Source organism: Pan paniscus, chromosome 9 (genome assembly GCF_029289425.2).
Source record: "Pan paniscus chromosome 9, NHGRI_mPanPan1-v2.0_pri, whole genome shotgun sequence".
Lineage (NCBI taxonomy): Eukaryota > Metazoa > Chordata > Mammalia > Primates > Hominidae > Pan > Pan paniscus.
The window spans coordinates 86663183-86677823 of NC_073258.2; the positions used below are offsets into that span (position 1 = coordinate 86663183).

A 14641-nucleotide genomic window follows, 5' to 3' on the forward strand; every position below is an offset into this window, starting at 1 on the left:
TCTTAACTAAAAAGAATAAATAACATCAGGAAGGGCCACTGGGGGAAGAGGTTTTACAGCCGTTTTAAAATTATACCACACAGGCAGCTGCCTGCTATACCCGGCCACAAGGTGCTTCTATGCACGTGCAGCCATTTAAAAAAGTTTTTTAACCTTCACCAGCCTTTCTCTCTAAAACAGTTAAAAATAGTAGCAGATATGCCTTTTTCTGAGGTTGGTTTTTTTTTTCTTAGCTTAATTGTTGTTTATAGAACCAAATTCTACAAGTGTTGTTGACTTGTTTTTTGTTGTTTTGATCTCTCCCTTTGTACTGTGAGTTCCTTGGGGGCTCAAGCTGTGTCTCATCCCCAGCACCCAGAACTGTGCTGGTATGTGTTGGCACTTAATGAAGCATGAACAAATGAGCAAACAAATGAAGAAACGGCTCAGGGATGGAGTGAGGGAAGCAAATTAGAAAATATCTTATCTGAAGCACCTCAAGTCAGTATTTCTTTAAGTAAAATATTACTTGTGAGTATACATAGTTCTCCAGTGTTCCCACTGTTCAGGCTACAGAGTTGTTGAACACGCATATAAAAGTATGAGGCATTTTTATGTCACAGTGAAACTATTCTTACTACAACTGATATGAGTAAATCTGAGCTCTTATAGAATTAAGAATTATTATTTTAAGAGTTCAATATAAATGACTTTGTAGGCCAGGCCTCCAAGAAATGAAATCTTCACATTACTAGATTTGCTATCAATCCTGGGAAAAAATATCAGATGCATTATCTCAGATTGGCTCATCTCTACCCTGCCTTTGGGAGCAAGCTAGGTACCTTACACTCATCTTAATACTAGGGGTAAACGCAATAGCTAATCCTTCTGGGAGAGGGAAATTAATATCTACGAAAGACTTTCAGGAAAAAGAGCATTGTGGGGGAAAACTAAGAGCTAAAGATGTGGCTTTAATTGATTGGTTCCTATTCAACAGACGGTAAGAAGGAGACTGGTGTCAGAAGCATCCCTAAGGCACAGGCAATGAAGCACAAAGACTTACCAAATAGTGTTTTAATTCTACCAAAAACAAAGTTAGGTGTAAATGCACAGTTTTTCTTGCAAGGAAATTTATCATTTTCTTGCCATTTTACAGGTAAGTGCCCAGAAGAAAACCTGCCAATGCCACGGACTGAAATACAACAGTGAAGGGTTGATCTTGTTCTCCCTGAACTCATTTGGGAGACATTCTCTAGAGATGTTTGATTACTAGCCATTACAAACCTCTGCAGCAGCCAAGCCTCCTTACAAGCCAAGGACAGGGCATGGCCACGCAGAGGTTTATAGGCTACCTCCTGCAGTCTAGTTCTCCATCTTGAATGCTCTTCTCTCATAGCTATGCAAATCTGAGAGGGCCCTCAAATTCTCCTCTATTTTTCTATAATTGCCAGGGCTTATGGGGACACTTCTGAAGTGACAGCTTCTTAGTAAAACCAGAACAGACCTAATTTGATAGTCAGGAAACATTATACCTCATTTATGGACAGGGTCCTGACCTTCATGGGATGAGTCTTCATTCTGTACTCCCCACCTTGGCTCAGCCATGTCCTGTGGATTACTGTGTACATATTCAAGAGTTATTTTCTGTTGTGGGGGGCACACAATGTGCTATCAGCATATGGTTCATGGACCAGTGCCCATCCATGCACTGTTTGTCACTGGTTCACAATGAGATAAGTACAGAAACGGAGGCTATGTGCTGAAGAACTATTTATAGCAAACATGATCGACGGGCTTATCTTTTGCATGCCACTGTTGTTTTCTGTATTTTATTTTTCTAGTATTTATTTTCATTATAGTTTACAAAAGATATCAATCTGTGATGATTAGAAATAAAAACTTTAAAATGAAACAAAACTAGTCCTTCACTACAAAGGGTTTATGAAGTGCTGGTCCAACCAACACTGCCCACCTGAAAAGTCTGTAACCAGAACTAGAAATGTGGGCATTCAGGGTTTTCCTTTTGCTACTCCAGAACAAGCCTTATTTTCTTCTCCTCTGCTCATAAACCTCTCTGCTTCCTTGTACTCCAGGTGCAAACAAAGGTGAGTTAAGAAAGAATGCAGTCAGCTGCCAATGCTTGACTACATGCTGGGTACCCACAGTGTTTTACTTCTTCATGTGTGGGACCCCACAGAATCGTGCCCACAACAGAAAGAAAGATGTTGCCACAGAGCCTATTAGCAAAACTCCAGAAACTATAATAACCAGCCTATCACCTTACACTCCCCAACTTCTGACTCCTGGCTAAGAAAATACTGACAGGTATTGAGTCATTCTATTAAAGTTCACTTAGTCTAAAAGTACAGGCCCCAAAATACACTTAACACACCCAGTTCACAAAGGTTAAAGTATAGGTAAGAAACATTGCAGGAACTTGATACTGAGTAAGGTAGTAGTTTCTAATATAGAAAGAAGGAAGTAAAAAATAGCTCATTCTAACTTTCTGGATAATTACCACCCATGGCATGTGTTATAGGACTGGCCTTTAATGAGCAAAGCATCCTGGATACGCCTAACATCTTTATTCTTGCCTTCTCAAACATACTTCATCCATGTAATAATAACAATTTTCATGCCACCGGAAAATGGCCAATTTTCTTTCTTCCTGAGAAATGCTGACTGATTCTCATACCTTGTTTCATTTAATCTCACAATGTCCTGGTGAGGAAATTCTGTTCTGATTTACAGATGAGACCTGAAAGACTTGCCTGAAGTCACACAAGGAATGCAGAAAATAACGGAGATGCTAATCTTGAATACTATGTTATTAGCCTCAAGTTTAGGAAGAGTGGGAGAATACCCACCAGCCCCATGGTTCATGAAGAAAAAGTTAGGCTATGAGGACAGTGGCACCTCTGACCCTCAGGCCCACTGAGATAGAATAAGTTCCTGGAAGAAGGATGGAAAGTCTGACCCAGATAAAATGGGGCAATGAGCTATTTGTCTCTGATGCTCCCAAATCATCTCCTTTCCCCTTCTGTGGCACCTGCTCCCTCCTCCCTCAGCTGGTCAGTGCTCTAGTGCTCCCCAGTCCCCATCAAAGCCAGCTCTTAAGAGCTTCTCTCAGCTTCTTGGTGGTAAATATAAATAACTATGTTCTCTCTCTTTGTGTTTCTTTAACATGACAATATTTTAGGTCTCATCTTTCTTTATGAAGGAAGGCCTTCATTCCATTAGAGAGATTATAGGCAGGTGGCAAGTGGGGAGTCACCCAGGGGGACAGAATAGTGTGTCCTTCACACTCCTTCCTGGTGTTCCTGAAATATCTTATATGTAGGCAAGAGCTCATGCTTCCATTTCTTGAGCGCTTATTACGTGCTAATGGGCTGCACTGGGAATTCTATATTCACTGGCTAATTAACTTCTCAGTAATTCTGCTAGCAAACTATTAATATTATTGTTCCCATTTTAAAACTGAGGAAATAAAAGTCCAAGGAGTTAAGTCAGTACTACTGTAAGGTCACATTATCAATTAGTGACTACTATTAAGGTGTTTTATCCCCAGCAAAGATGGCCTCTACAGATACAAAAGAATATTACAAATAGTCCCAGAGGGGAAACAGTGCAGCCTGCCATTCATGGGAAGCAGAATGATCCCCTTTCCAAATGGGAAACAGATAAATAAAGGGTACCCTTAGAGTATCCATAGAGTCAGTATTCCATTATCCACGTGATATAACTTTACTCATATTTGACTTTAAAATACCTATTGGTACTTATATCATATACCCTCCCTGACACCTATAAACTATGCTAGAAATATCCCTGTTTCCAGGTGCCTCAGCCTTAGACCCTGATTCAGTGACATCCCACCAGTAAATTCATCAACTTCGTCCCAATTGAAGACTCTGAATTGAACTAACTTAATTGAGGAGCTACAGGTAAAAGGCAACTGCCCCTCTCACTAAAGGGTAACAACTATGCCCTCAAGGAACAGACACCCATGAGAAGATCCTTAAATACCTAAAAACAAATCATTATGGCTCAAAAGGTTTATAGCAATGTAGCCCCACAATTGGCTGCATCTCAGCAAAGATGTACAAATGTACATTTTGATTGGTCAGATAACAACATGTAGGAAAAACACCAAAAAACCCCAAGACTATAATATTGAAGATAATCTATATCCTTAAGAGGCATTTACTGAGTATCTATCATGCCAGGTATTCTACATACCTTATCACTAATTCTTGCCATAGCTTTTCAGGTATATATTATTGTTCCTAGCTATAGTTAAGAATATAGACTCAGAAAGGTTAAATATCTTGCCCATAGTCAAATGGCTAATAAATCGCAGATTCAGCAATTGAATTCACATCTATCTGGTTCTTGTGCTTGAGCTTCTTCCATTGCACTAGGCTGTTACAATCTGGTCATAGTTTATCTTTTCCCTGAAATGACTTATTCCTTGATATTCAAATTGAAGTACCTCTTCATTCTACTCTAAGGAGAAATCCATGGGAGAAATAAAAACGGCTCTTGCTGGTACTGGAAGAAATCACCACTTAACATTTTTATTTTATTTAAGATGTAGATTTGTTGGAAATTCTGGAAGCTGAGAAAGAGTACCACTTGGGCTTCATCTGCATCGGGGCCCAGAATTCTCTCATACACTGCCCCTTCCCCATGCCCATGACCCCAGTCTGGCATCTGTACTCATAGCCTGCCATTCTGCCCATGTGACACCCCAGGCCATGAAAGCCACATGCAGCAGCTCTCCCCAGAAGCTTTGCCTTACCTCGGGCTTGCTGGTGCCGCATCTTCTTCTGGCTCTTCTACAACGCCAGCCAGCTCTGGAGGAAGGAAAGCATCTTTGTTGACATTATTCACCCAGCTTTCCTTTGCCCCATTTTCTCTGTCTTTACTCTGCTCAGCTGAAACAGGAAACAGTAAACACAGGAAGGTTATCTCTCACCTCCATGACCTACAACTCTCTTATCAGCTCTTATCACTGAAGCCTTGAACCTGAACCTCAGGCCTTCCCAGTGCCAAGGCAATCACTGGGTCTAAGTAGTTGATCAGAATTACATCTAAGAGAGAAGTCAGTAAATTCCCACGACATTAGATTTCCCCAAGCAGAGTCTCTTGAGAGAATGAGCATACCTTTAAATGTGAGAGTAACTCCAGAGACCATTAAAGCAAAATTCTGACTGCCTCTAGGTTAATCTGAACTGAGTTGGGGTCAGGTCTAAATGTGCATGGCCAGGGGATGCTCAGGGCAGGAAGTCCTCAGTGGGATAGAAGCACCATCATTACCAAGCATTTACTGAATAGCTGCAATGTGTTCAAATATCTTGTATGTGCTCTAAGATACAAAGGGGAACAAATGATTATGGTCTAGGAATGTCTTCCTCTGCTGCCTTCTCCTCCTCCCCACAGTCTCTACAAATCCAAAACTACATATTCTTCAATCCCAGCTCAGATGTCAGAGCCCCCATAAAACCTCTGTGCTCCTGCTTCAGAAAATAACCTCTTTGGCCTCTGAACATCCAGCACTCACTCTTTACCTGAACATCTCTGATAATTAGCAGCAACTGAATGATAACTAACTACCAGGCACTGTGCTGAGTTCTTTGCATGCATTATTCTATGAGAGCTATTTTCCAAGTACACAGATTTGAAAACTGAGGATCAAAAAGTTCAAGACACTTGCCTAAGGCCACAGAGCCAGTAAGTGCCCAGAATACTTTCATCAATATTAAGGATGAAGCAGTGCTGGAGCTTCCAGTTTCCAAATACCCATATTCCAGGAGAGTATCCCCCCACAGGTCCTGTTACATGTAAGTCTAGTTTCTTCAACTGCAAAATGGGGTCACCTGGTACTAACCAGTACCCTCAAGATTTCTGAAGGTCTGGGTGATTTTGAAAAGCAAGAGGGCTACAAACAATGCACTGTACGTACTAAGCAGTCAGTCCTTTTCTGCAAGGAGTATGGCACTAATTCAGAAATATTTTGAAATCCTGGCTCTGCCATTTGCCAATTATATAATCTCGGGCAAGTTACTTAACTTCTCTGAGCTTCATATGTCCCATGTATAGAATGGGGGAAATAATGCCTACCTCACAGGATTACTGCAACAATTAGAAATAATAGAGATTAAATGCCTATCCTATATCAGATGCTCAAAAGGTGATAGCTATTTTCCTTATTGAGTACAGGGTAGACCTTGACAAGGCTTTACATGGACTAAGCCAGAGTTAATTAGAGAGAAGGCAACCAGTAATTATTTAATGAACTCGACAGAATTTTAAACAAGCCCTCAAAAGATTGCCTTCGCCAGGCATGGTGGCTTATGTCTATAATCGCAGCACTTTGGGAGGGTGAGGCAGGAAGATTGCTTGAGGCCAGTAGTTCGAGACCAGCCTGGCCAAAATAGTAAGACTCTATGTCTATTAAAAAAAAAAGACATAAAAATAGTGCCATGATATAAGGAATATGCACTATCATAGTAACCTCCCTGGCCACAGAAACCATGCTACAAGCCCATCTGGGGTGGGATGCTGGCTGCCTTTGCCACTTTTAAATGGGCATTGTCATGATAGTATAAATTCCATCAATTCAGTAGATGGGTGGAGAAGTAAAGATTTCCCCCCCCAAACCTTTAGGCAAAAGTGGGTTTTTGGTTGGTTGGCATTTTTATTTCCCCCCTCTTTTGACTTTCACTTTTAAATGTTACTATTGTAGGCCACAGGCATGACAGGCAATGAGCAGGTGAAGAACCAATGGAAAAGTGTTTTAAAACTCCTGTGTTAGCTAACAGGCTCTTGAATATATCACTGTGGTCCACAGAGAGGGCTGGAGTAGGTAGCAAGGAGATGCTGTGTCAGCTACTACAGCCTCAAAACAAAGTTGATGTCTGTCTGGACTTTAAACTTGTTCCTATACAGCTTAATTTATTTTTGTTTAATCAAATAAACAAGAAGGTTTTTCCATTAAAAAAATGCCTTTACGGTCTCTTAAATAATGTACTTGGTTAATTAAGAAAGTACTACCATATGTTAAGATCACTGAAAAGAGAGGCTGATATCTTTTTGTCTAAGCCCTTCATTTTACTCAGAAGATTCTGAATCTTCAGAGTTAAAAGCCAAAGAAGAGGTGGTAGATCCCTTACGGGCCCCAACTATCTATGCTACTATAATTCAACAGGGCACCTAAAGGGCTTCCTATGTTCCTCTACACCACACTGAGTCACTTAGCTCTGCCCTCATCCATCCAAATCCAAGGCAAGGGAAATTTAAACCAGAGGGCCACACATTATGAAAAGTGTACATCCAAATGATTTCCATCAGCAGATTTCTGACACCATTCCCTTCTCCCTGCTCCTCCTTCCCAAACGAATGCTTGTTGTAAATGCACTAGCCAAGTCAACTCACCTTCTACCTGGGGCCTCTTCTTTCTCATAGATGCTCTGATGATATCTGCACCATGGATTTTGTCCCTGTGCCTTTTTGCCTTGGCTTCATAAAACCATTGGCCACTCATATTCTTCAGCTGCTGGTCATCCTTAATTTTTTCAGGCAAATGTCTACAAAAGGAAAAGATCTTTAGTTTGCTGAGAACCCACAGTAAATAAATGAGTTCATTATGACACTGCATAAAGACATGTGTAAACACACAGCTAAAATGAAGCTTTAATATTTCAGATGATCCCAGAAACTTCCCAGATGACTAACAAATGTACGTTCACCTTTGAAAAGTCAGAGAAGACAAGGCCAACATTTTTTCAAATAAAGGTTTAATCCACGATTCCCGCATGATGCCTGAAATTTCTCAAGAGCAGATTCACTTTTTGGCTGCATTCTTCAGTGTCTGCTGTTCAAATGCGAATACCCCAGGGAGGGATAATACGGTAGGCTTCCCTAAGCCTTGGTTTCCTTATCCGTAAAAAAGCATTAGTAATAGTAACCTTTGGACTTTAAAATTGGGGTTTCTATGAGGTTTAACCAAGTGAATTCATTCAATAGCTCTCTGCACCTCCCTGGCACCTAATAAACACTGGATGGGGTAGTCATTAGCTCATCAGTCCTTTCCATTTTGGGTGATATGAGTTTATTGGAGACTTTCCTGGAAGCCTGTGGAGGAGGAGTGATGTCTCTGATGCTTATTGTTAGGGAAAGGCATCTTTAAAAGGCTGCTGGAATCAGGGAAGACCAAAATTGAGGAGGAGTGTGTACAGGCAAGTTCCATTTGTGCAGATCCTGCATTTAAGAGTTTCACAATTATTCATGCTTACTGAAAAGCTAAAACCTAAAGAACAAACAAGATAGTCTGCCCTCCTAAAACTTCCCTAAAAACTTTGTTCTAATTGACAAGTCTTAACCTCTCCATCTCTCTATCCATCTCAGTAAAATAAAAAAATCACAAAATCTCTCTTGTTTATAGAGATGTACTTAGAATAAAGTGGAATAAAAGCTGTAAGGGAACACTATACTCTTGGAAGATAATGTGCTAACATAAATCCAAGAGGGTTTTAAGATAGTCATACAAACTAATATGCACAATTAGCAAATCAAAGTGCTTCAGGCAGAGAATGTGAATGGGCCAAGGTGGTAGCAGCACTGCATGTAAGGGTTGCACACAGGCATACCTGGGAGTGGGAAAAAGAGGGGGAGCAGTTATCCCAGGTCTAGCAAGAATGTCTCCTCTCTCCCAAGCATGCCTGGAGAGTGTCCTTCCACCCAGAGTAAACTCTTACAGGAACTTCCTCTCTTTGTCGTGACAGCCCCATCTATAAACCCTAACAGGGAGAGCGTCATTGCTTCATAGTTCTCAGTCAGCAATGATATCATGGTTTTTATTAAATGTTCCTAATGGTTTGACACTGCTTTCAACACTGTTTTCAGCAGAGCAAACAACTGCTGGACTGTTGGTGAACCTTTGCTTTCTCCTCCCAAAAGGACCAAGTTTGAGTTCAATTCCAGAAAGGAGAAGTTCTTCTACTTCTCCCTGGTGAGTTCCTGGGGGCAGGGTCTGTACTCAATACATCTTTGTTTAGTGTCTGGAAAATAGGGGGTATTTATTCAGATCTTGCAGAGTGGAGGAATATCAGATGAGGCTCCTGACCACCTAAAAAGGCTTCAGGTTACCTTTTCAGATCAATCTGCCAGCACTCACGCCCATACCCCACTTGCCAGCAGGCTCAGCTTCTTACAATTCTCCAATGCTCTTCTGTGACCTCTGTAGATGACAGAGGCAGGAAGTTGTGGCAGAGAGACTCTGGGTTTTCAAGGCTCCCCAAATTACATCCAAATCTCAGTTCTGACCCTTCCTAGATGGGATGTTGGACAGTTTACCAAACTCCTCTAAGCTTTAGTCTCCTTGTTTTTAAGGATCAGGGAAAATAAGACCTACCCTCCAGGACTTCTGAGATGATTGAGATGTTTAACTGAAAGTACTTAGTACTGCCTAGATCTTGGTACGAGGCCAGTTAACGTGAAGTCTCATGGGATGTCTTTCCCTCACTTCTCTGTCCAGCCCGTTGCTCCTCATCCTTCAAATCCAGCTCAAACACTGCCTCACTGGGAAGCTTTCCCTAACTCAGGAGGGCACAGTTATTACAGTTTCTCCTTTCCCATTGCTCCCACAGCACCTCCACTTCAGTCCTTACTATATCACATTCCAGTGATCTATTTGCACATCTGTTGTACTCACTAATCTGTGGTCTTTGCAAACTCCTTGAAAGTGAGGACTATGTCTTAACCACCTTTGTAATGCCAGCACCTAGCACGGAGCCTGGAACAGAGCTGATACCCAATAACTGTCTGTTGAGTGAATAAATCAAAGAACAAATAAACGCTCAGCAGCCATCCTGAGTCAGGCAAGAGATCAAGAAGATCCTGTCACTGCTATGATTAAGTGAACCTCAGACCCCATCACAATGATGGTGTCTCCTCCTGATGCAGCAGGACATGCTCATCTCTCATCAGAACAGGAAAAAACATCATGAAATGTGGTGTCGGTCAGCATTCTTGTTGAAGGAGGCCACAAACCCTTATAGCAGAACAACACCCAATTTCTTTTCATAAGATTGTTTATTTTTGTTTTTCAACTAAAATGCACTTTGTGGGGATTCTTGTGCAACCCTTGATCTGTTCCTGCCTAAATGACTGTCTGTAAGCCCACGATCAATGCACAATGAGCACAGGTTTTGCATCGACTCCCTGAAACACATGGTCCCTACAAAGGCTGATAGCCGTTATAGTAAGGAAAGGGTTTCTGGCTCACTTGTTTTAAAGTGGCAAAAGAACAGGAAATTCTTTCAAATGTAGTTAAGTGCTACTTACATATTTCCTTACATGACTATCACTACTAGGTTTAATAATCAATTTCTTTTTCTATCTTAGTCACTTGTACTATTTCGTAGATAAATCCATATGTATAACATCAAAGTTTTGTAAAGATGTAGATCATTTTTAAAATCCCACTGTCTAGTGCAGCTGTTAAAATCTTCTCGTTTTCCAGCCCACGTTCATCTCTCATTTTTTTCTGAACTCTAATTACATCAACAAAATGAGCATTTGATTCTCTAATTATCGTACCATCTAGATGAAGAGAGAAAGGGGTAAGTTTCTTGGGACTGACATTTATCCTTTACCATCCTCTCCACACACACACGTTATGTTTAGCAGAGAGTTAAGTAGAGAGAAGACGCTCAGTAAACACCGGTGGGCTGGTGGGCAGAAGTGAGGGCTGAAGAAGAGCACTCAATCCAGAAAGTACACTGGCCTGCTGGCCTCCCAGGTGGGATGTCCTGGTCATTCTCTCGTTCATTCTCCCATTCCTTCAGCTAGCACACAGTATCTGCTTTGTGCTGAACCACACATCTGACACTTAACAAGCCTCTTATCATTTCATCCTTACAATTTCACCACGTTGTTCAAAGAATTTCATCCATTTCAAAAGATGGCCATTTTACCTCTTCTGTATGCTAAAAGCCATATATAAACCCTGTCTGGCTATTTGTTCACTGACTCATTAATTCCCATACCAGCCATCTGCTTCGAATTGGACAATAAAAATTCTATCTACAGCCCTAACTGTCAATGTCAACTCCTTTTCATGCCAAGAGTGTGAGCACTTACAGAGGAAAGCCAGAAGAGCAGAAATGCCCTCTGGGCTGGATTCAACACGTTTGCCCTCAGCCTACCCCTTTTCTCCTTGTGCTCACTTATGTACACCTCAGCTTCCAGCTACTCAACAGGACTAGGCAAAGTTCGAACATCACCTGCAGGACCTGGTTCATAGTATTTAGTCAACTGTGGACAGCTGCTGGCCAGATAGGTTGACTGGTCTATTCTCCAGCCTTTCTTTTTTCATCTTGCCCAGAATATACTGGGCAAGATGTTTAGACTGTGTGATTTGGAGGTGCTCTCAGATGTTTGTTTTGAATGTGAGAGCTGAAAGGTACCTTAGATAGTTACAAATGACCTCACTTTCTAGATAAAATGATAGAAGCCCAGAGAAGTTAAGAGGCTTGCCCAAGGTCACACACAGCTGGCAGCAGAAGCCAGTCTGACTCCCAGCCAACACACTTTCTACTACCCGATCCTGCCTCAGAGAGCCAAACATGATTTCGGTTTCTAAGATGGCTGTCACACTTCACTCTTTCTCCTAAGGAACTCAATCTTTGATGAAGAATCTGAAAACCAACATGTGGAAAACAAACTACAAACCTTCCTTAGAGTGGAAAACAAGAAATATCCACCTTTTACATGACACATCATAGATCTCTGCAGTCTGCTGAGAGGCAGCACAGTGTAAGGAAAGTGCACAGGCCTTGATGTTGGATCAACAAGGCTTCAATCCTGCGGGGCACTTACCCTCTTCAACCCTATTTCCTCATCTGTTAAGTGGATTCAGCTACACTGTTTTGAAGATGAAATAGGAAAATCTATGTGAAGATCCCTGTACAGTCCCTTGACAAATGTTAGTTCCTTTCCCCTTTGCTTTGACAGAAAAACACCATGAGAGGTCCTGGAAATTAGTCCTTCAATGACAACTGCCTTCATTAAAAAAAAAAAAAAAAAACAACTAGGTCTAAGGAGGCAGCTGAGAATCATAAGATGTGGTGGCGGTTGAGATCGTATCTACTGCAAAAACACCCATCGCTGTAGATGTGGTTGTGTGTATATGGGGGTGGGGGATACAGTGCTGGTGGTGGTGTACAGACAGACATGAGCAGCAATTTCCTGCTGGCAGTGTGACGCAAAGCACAGGAAATGCCACCTTTTGAGTATGTGATTTTCAAACCATAAAAGACTAAAATTACATATGTGTATGTATGGTTGTGTTTCCTTAAAGGTGGGTCAGGGCAGCAGGAGAGAAGACACAGGATAGGGGTGGAAGAGAGAGAAAGAATCCACCCTGATGTCTCCTTCACTGCTGGTCTGTGAAATGTCTCCACATGGGAGTTAGGGAAGCAGGCTGTGTAGCGATACATGGTAATAACTGGGTCCAGTACTTGTGGCTACAGGTAGTGGAGCAACATAAAAGACAGTGTGGTAGCAACAGTGATCTGGAACCGTTATTGTCTCAGCTGTACCCCAGAGACACCCCAGTGACTATTTCCTTGGGTACGAGTCCATGTTCTACCATTAACAGACCAAGTGATTTAGGAACTGGATATGTCTCTGTGCAACACTCACTTTTCCTATCCATGAAATCAAGATGGGAAGTAACAAAACCTTTTTTTTTAATTAGCTAGATGTGGTAGTACACACATGTGGTTTTAGCTACTTGGGAGACAGGAGGATCACTTGAGCCCAGGAGTTCGAGGCTGCAGTGAGCTATGATTGCCTCACTGCACTCCAGCCTGGGTCACAGAGAGAAACTCTCTTTTAAAAAAAAAAAAAAAAAAAAAAAAAAGATGGGAAGTGACATATAAACTAAATCATCTCCAAAGTATCTTGAATGAGCTTGGCTGTGAACAAGTCAAAGCACTGGACATATTAGGAATGGCAACATTTCCATTTGAATGCCAGATCTCATCTAGAGCCATACTGAAAAAGATTCTAAAGTGATATCTGGTCTTGCAGGCAACAGTGGTGTATCCATTAGTGATGTCCTCTTGGCTACGGGAGAGTTATACTCCAAAGTCTATAAAACATTAGTATTTAAAAGAAAAGTCTGAATTTTAGTAATAAATTGGCCTTTCTAATGATGTTTTGATTGGGCTGATATAATTATATAATGTGTTTCTAAGCCAAATAACACCTAGGAGGAATGAGGCATTGTAAAGTCATGTTAGGGAAACAAAATTGAGATTTTAAATTTGCAACTGATAATCCATTAAATGGATAAAGGTCATTAGATAGTAAATTCCTTGAGAGCTGGGGCCATGTTTTCAATCACCCTGGAATTCTCTTCATATCATTGTCCAGAGCAGTTCCTTGTACTTAATAGGTGCTCAATTAACTTCTACTATGTTAAATAATTAAGAGTTTTAGGAGTAATTTCCTTCTAAGGAATCAGTCTACTAACTAGAATCTCCTGTCCCTTTTTGGAGGTATAGGTAGAGTGGTGAATAAAGGAATTAAAATGAACGATCACATATTATGTGCCAGGAAGATTAAAAATTATTTTTAATTTAATTGACAAATAATAATTTTATATATTCATGAGGAAACAGTGATGTTTTGATATACATAACATATAGTCATCAGGTCACTGTAATTTTGTATCCTTTACCAAATCTCTCGCTATCTCTTGCTTCCTAAAAATTATTTTACTTAATCCTGACATTAATCTTTTGAATTTAAATGTAGTATTATGATCATGCCCACTCTGAGTTGAGGCTCAGAGAGGTTAAATAACTTGCCCAGTGAAACACAGTTCATTAGTGGTAGGAATGAGATGCAAACGCATGTCAGTTTCATCTCCAGTTCCAAGCAGCAGAGTTTTTTGTGTCATGATCAAACCCTTACTGTTCCTTTCTGAAAGAATAACAACGATGAGCAGAATAGAGCAGAGGGAAAAGCACCGGCCCAAGAGATTTCTCATCATGGCTTTGGCACTGACTTAATGTGTGGCCCTGGGCAAGTCATTTACCCTTTCTGGGCTTTATCTTTTTTTCTGTAAAATGACTGATATGGAACAACAACAATAAAAAAATTTCATAGTTATTAGGCTATAACTCTGGTAGAAGAGGCAAAGACAAACAGCAATGGAATGGAAAAGGCACTGACAAACAAAAGCCCATGGAGTAACATTTTCAGAGATCCAGTTCTGGTTCCACCATCCGAGGAGCAGAACAACCTCCAAACTATCCCCACAAGTCCCTTCAGGCCTAAAGCAAAGAGGGGGTCAGGCTATGAGTTGAGCCTTTTTCAGGGTCCACAAGCCATAGGTCTGCCATCTATCTGTGCACTGTCACTGCTCCCTAGCTCCAGGGTCCTGAAACTGTCCATGGCCAAGTCCACATGAGGTACATGGTGCCTAACTAGAAAGTCTCTTGGGAAAGTGATGGTAGGTAGGGCTTGACTCACACCAGGCTTTTCACCAATCCAAGCCTTCTTCCTGTCATTTAGTCACAAAAGCAAAACACAAAGGCAGCACCAGTCGCAGCTGCTGGGGCACCTTCAGAAACAACAGACAGAAGGA

The 14641-nt window shown here is 41.2% G+C and overlaps 1 protein-coding gene across 43 annotated transcripts in view; it reads right to left on the reverse strand.

Moving 5' to 3' along the window:
- SYTL2 (synaptotagmin like 2) overlaps positions 1-14641 on the reverse strand; it is a 156320-nt gene that overhangs the window by 46187 nt on the left and 95492 nt on the right. For 30 of the 43 annotated variants that reach the window (XM_063608718.1, XM_055093801.2, XM_055093794.2 and 27 more), the window contains 2 exons: positions 7417-7568; positions 4781-4916 (listed from right to left, as the gene is read on the reverse strand). In XM_063608718.1, coding sequence (XP_063464788.1) covers positions 4781-4916; positions 7417-7568 — 288 coding nt within the window. The remainder of the gene's footprint in view (positions 1-4780; positions 4917-7416; positions 7569-14641) is intronic. The other 13 variants (XM_063608710.1, XM_055093797.2, XM_063608709.1 and 10 more) reach the window with 1 other exon arrangement.